At 35.8% G+C, this 4972-nt stretch overlaps 1 protein-coding gene across 1 annotated transcript; it reads right to left on the reverse strand.

Annotated features, from left to right (window-relative positions):
• Positions 1-929: 929 nt before the first annotated feature.
• Positions 930-2399, reverse strand: LOC128657876 (gastrula zinc finger protein XlCGF26.1-like; the record flags this gene model as incomplete). Its single annotated transcript, XM_053712305.1, has 1 exon — positions 930-2399. A coding segment is annotated over exon 1 (1470 nt), but the record flags the coding sequence as incomplete, so codon positions are not given.
• Between the last annotated feature and the right edge of the window lie 2573 nt (positions 2400-4972).

The following is a 4972-nucleotide window of genomic DNA, read 5'->3' on the forward strand; positions in this document are numbered from 1 at the left end:
GATTTCTGTCAGTCTTCTAGCATTACTAGGTTTTGTTAGTAAAATGACTGATCATACCTGAAGCAGTTAAGCCTGCAAACTGTTCCCCCCAACTGAAGTTCTCCGGTACTCAACAGTCCTGTGTGGGAACAGCAATGGATTTTAGTTACGGGTGCTAAAATCATATTCCTCTCAGCAGAAATCTTCATCTTTTTCTGCCTCAGAGTAAATAGTACAAACCGGCACTATTTTAAAATAACAAACTTTTGATTGAAGAAATAAAAACTACAAATCTAACACCACAAACTCTTTACCCTCCCGTGGAGATGCTACTTGTTAGAGCGGCAAAGGGAATGACTGGGGGGGTGGAGCCTGAGGGGAGCTATATGGACCGCTCTGCTGTGTGCTCTCTTTGCCACTTCCTGTAGGGATTGAGAATATCCCACAAGTAAGGATAAAGCCGTGGACCGGATACACCAATGTAAGAGAAATACAAGCCCCTGCCACCAAAAAAATTCCCATGTGGTGCAAAAAGAATCACAAACCATACATCCCCATATACATCCCTCTGACAAGCACTGTAATCTGAGGGGAAACCGGACCTCAATATAGACTGAAACCCCCTTTTTCTGAAGAATCAAATGCACATCTTCATTCTTAAACCACCTCCATCAGAGGTAAAGACCAAGGTATGTGTGAGGTTGGAGGGTTTTTATAGGGCTCTTGGGGTTTGGGAATATTTGCCTACCCCTAGTGGTAGAGAAGAGTAATTCCCATGAGTAATGGATTGTGAACTTTCACTACCTGCATGAAAGAGATGCATTCTCTCCTGTATGAATTTTCTGATGGCCAATAAGATGCAATTTCCGACAAAAACTTTTCCCACATTCAGAACATGAAAATGCTTCCTTTCCTGTATGAATTTTCTGATGTCTAATAAGAGTTGATATCTCAATAAAAGACTTCTCACATTCAGAACATGAAAATGCTTTCTCTCCTGTATGAATTTTCTGATGGCCACTAAGATGTGATTTCAGAGTAAAACATTTCCCACATTCAGAACATGAAAATGCTTTCTCTCCTGAATGAATTTTCTGATGTCTCGTAAGAGCTGATTTTTCAAAAAAACATTTTTCACATTCAGAACATGAAAATGCTTTCTCTCCTGTATGAATTTTCTGATGGCCAATAAGATTTGATTTCCGATTAAAACATTTCCCACATTCAAGACATGAAAAATCTTTCTCTCCTGTATGAATTCTCTGATGTTTAATAAGAGTTGATTTGTGAGTAAAACACTTCTCACATTCAGAACATGAAAATGCTTTCTCTCCTGTATGAACTTTCTGATGTGTAGTCAAATGTGATTTCAGATTAAAACGTTTACCACATTCAGAACATGCAAATGCTTTTTCTCCTGTATGAATTTTCTGATGTGTAATTAGATATGATTTCTGATTAAAACATTTTCCACATTCAGAACATGAAAATGCTTTCTCTCCTGTATGAATTTTCTGATGCCTAATAAGATGTGATTTCTGACTAAAACAGTTCCCACATTCAGAACATGAAAATGCTTTCTCTCCTGTATGAATTTTCTGATGGTTAATGAGAGTTGGTTTGTAAGTAAAACACTTCCCACATTCAGAACATGAAAATGGTTTTTCTCCTGTATGAATTTTCTGATGCTTCATAAGAGTTGATTTCTGAGCAAAACACTTCCCACATTCAGAACATGAAAATGCTTTCTCTCCTGTATGAATTTTCTGATGGCCACTAAGATATGATTTCTGACTAAAACATTTCCCACATTGAAAACATGAAAATGCTTTCTCTCCTGTATGAATTTTCTGATGGGCAATGAGAGTTGATTTGTAAGTGAAACATTTCCCACATTCAGAACATGAAAATGCTTTCTCACCTGTATGAATTTTCTGATGTGTAATAAGAGTTGCTTTTTCAGTAAAACATTTCCCGCATTCAGAACATGAAAATGCTTTCTCTCCTGTATGAATTTTCTGATGTCTAATAAGATGTGATTTCTGACTAAAACATTTCCCACATTGAAAACATGAAAATGCTTTCTCTCCTGTATGAATTTTCTGATGTCTAATTAGAAGTGATTTCTGACTAAAACATTTCCCACATTGAAAACATGAAAATGCTTTCTCTCCTGTATGAAGTTTCTGACGGTCAATGAGAGTTGATTTGTCAGTAACACACTTCCCACATTCAGAACATGAAAATGCTTTCTCTCCTGTATGAATTTTCTGATTTCTAATAAAATTTGATTTCACAGTAAACCGCTTCTCACATTCAAAACAAGAAAATGCTTTCTCTCCTGTTCGAATTTTCTGATGTCTTAAAACATATGCTTTTCTGGTAAAACATTTCCCATATTCAGAACATACATTTTCCATATTTCTTCTTTGATTTTGAAGATCGAAACAAGTATCTGTATTTTCACCATGGCTAGGACTAGGATTACTGCAGTTTGTAAATTCATCTGTTGAAAAGAAATACAATGGGATTGATGTTAGTTAGTTATGACAATTATATTGTGAGTACATTTCAACTGTTATGAATGAGTGTCTATCACAAGATTAAGGGACAGGCTATGACCCCCTACACCTTTCCCTAGCTTCATGCTAATTGCTTAAGGGTAGTTTACTAGACATTAAAGAATATTTTTTATTTATTTTATAGAACACATTATATAAATCATGTAACAGATATTATATTTTCAGAAGATATTAGATCCAAATATTGCACAGATGTAACAAAACACTAAACGCTATATAGCAATTAAGAAATAAAATACCTTGCTTTTGTAAAACTGCCAATAGCTTAGTTTTACTAAATGTGGTTAAAATATAATCTGTTTTCTTTTCTTTATTTAAAACCTTTAAAGTTTATTTTATAACATATCTTTCACTATTTGTATATCTAGTGACATAGAATTATCTTAAATTAGAAAAGAAATGATTTATTTTATCTATCCAAAACTAAAAATATGTTTATCATGTTTATAAAATAGATTTGTAGACAAATTCTCTGTTTAATATTACAGAAAATAATATTTGACATCTTAAAATTTGGTAAAGAGACAGTTTACCCAAAAACTAGACATGTGCGGTTCGTTTCGGATTTATTCGGAAATTCAGAAAATTCGGAGATTCGGATTGATTCGGATTTCCGAATTAAAATACTTCCGAATCTACCGAATGAATCCGAAATAGCTGCCGTATCTCCGAATAAATCCGAATTAGCTCGGTAAAATTCGGCATTTCCCCATAGGAAAGAATGGGAGTTTCGGTTGAAAAAAAACCTAACACCGCAGCCCCATTGTTTCCTATGGGGAAACACTAAGTCTGCAGCTAACACCCTAACATGTACCCCGAATCTCTAAACACCCCTAATCTAACACTTATTAACCCCTAATCTGCTGCCCCCGCTATCGCTGACACCTGCATTATTTTATAAACCCCTAATCTCCCGACCGAATATCGCCGCCGCCTACATTATAGCTATTAACCCCTAATCTGCTGTCCCTAACACCGCCGACCCCTACATTATAGTTATTAACCCCTAATCTGCCCCCCCAACGTCGCCGCAATCTAACTACAAGTATTAACCCCTAATCTGCCGACCCGATATCGCCGCCGCCTACATTATAGCTATTAACCCCTAATCTGCTGTCCCTAACACCGCCGACCCCTACATTATAGTTATTAACCCCTAATCTGCCCCCCCCAATGTCGCCGCAATCGAACTACAAGTATTAACCCCTAATCTGCCGACCCGATATCGCCGCCGCCTACATTATAGCTATTAACCCCTAATCTGCTGTCCCTAACATCGCCGACCCCTACATTATAGTTATTAACCCCTAATCTGCCCCCCCAACGTTGCCGCAATCTAACTACAAGTATTAACCCCTAATCTCCTGCCCCCAACGTCGCCACTACTATAATAAGGTTATTAACCCCTAAACCTAAGTCTAACCCTAACACTAACACCCCCTAACTTAAATATAATTTAAATAAAACGAAATAAATTTACTACAGTTAAATAAATGAATCCTATTTAAAACTAAATACTTACCTGTAAAATAAACCCTAATATAGCTGCAATATAACTAATAGTTATATTGTAGCTATTTTAGGATTTATATTTATTTTACAGGCAACTTTGTATTTATTTTAACTAGGTGCAATAGTTATTAAATAGTTATTAACTATTTAATAACTACCTAGCTAAAATAAATACAAATTTACCTGTAAAATAAATCCTAACCTAAGTTACAATTAAACCTAACACTACACTATCATTAAATAAATTAACTACAAGTACCTACAATTATCTACAATTAAATAAACTAAAGTACAAAAAAAAAAACACTAAATTACAAAAAAAAAAAAACACTAAATTACAAAAAATAAAAAAATATTACAAGAATTTTAAACTAATTACAGCTAATCTAAGCCCCCTAATAAAATAACAAAGCCCCCCAAAATAAAAAAATGCCCTACCCTATACTAAATTACAAAAGTTAACAGCTCTATTACCTTACCAGCCCTTAAAAGGGCCTTTTGCGGGGGCATGCCCCAAAGAAAACAGCTCTTTTGCCTGTAAAAAAAACCACAATCCCCCCCCCCCCCACATTACAACCCACCACCCACATACCCCTACTCTAACCCAAACCCCCCTTAAATAAACCTAACACTACCCCCCTGAAGATCTCCCTACCTTGAGTTCACCCAGCCGGGCCGAAGTCTTCATCCCATGGGGCAGAAGAGGACATCCAGACCGGCAGAAGTCTTCATCCAAGCGGGGCAAGAAGAGGTCTTCCATCCATCAGAAAAGTACCAAAAAACAAACAAACACTAAATTACCAAAAATAATAAAATATTACAATAATTTTAAACTAATTACACCTAATCTAAGCCCCCTACTAGCTATAAATATAGCTACAATATAACTAATAGTTACA

Source organism: Bombina bombina, chromosome 4, assembly GCF_027579735.1.
Source record: "Bombina bombina isolate aBomBom1 chromosome 4, aBomBom1.pri, whole genome shotgun sequence".
Lineage (NCBI taxonomy): Eukaryota > Metazoa > Chordata > Amphibia > Anura > Bombinatoridae > Bombina > Bombina bombina.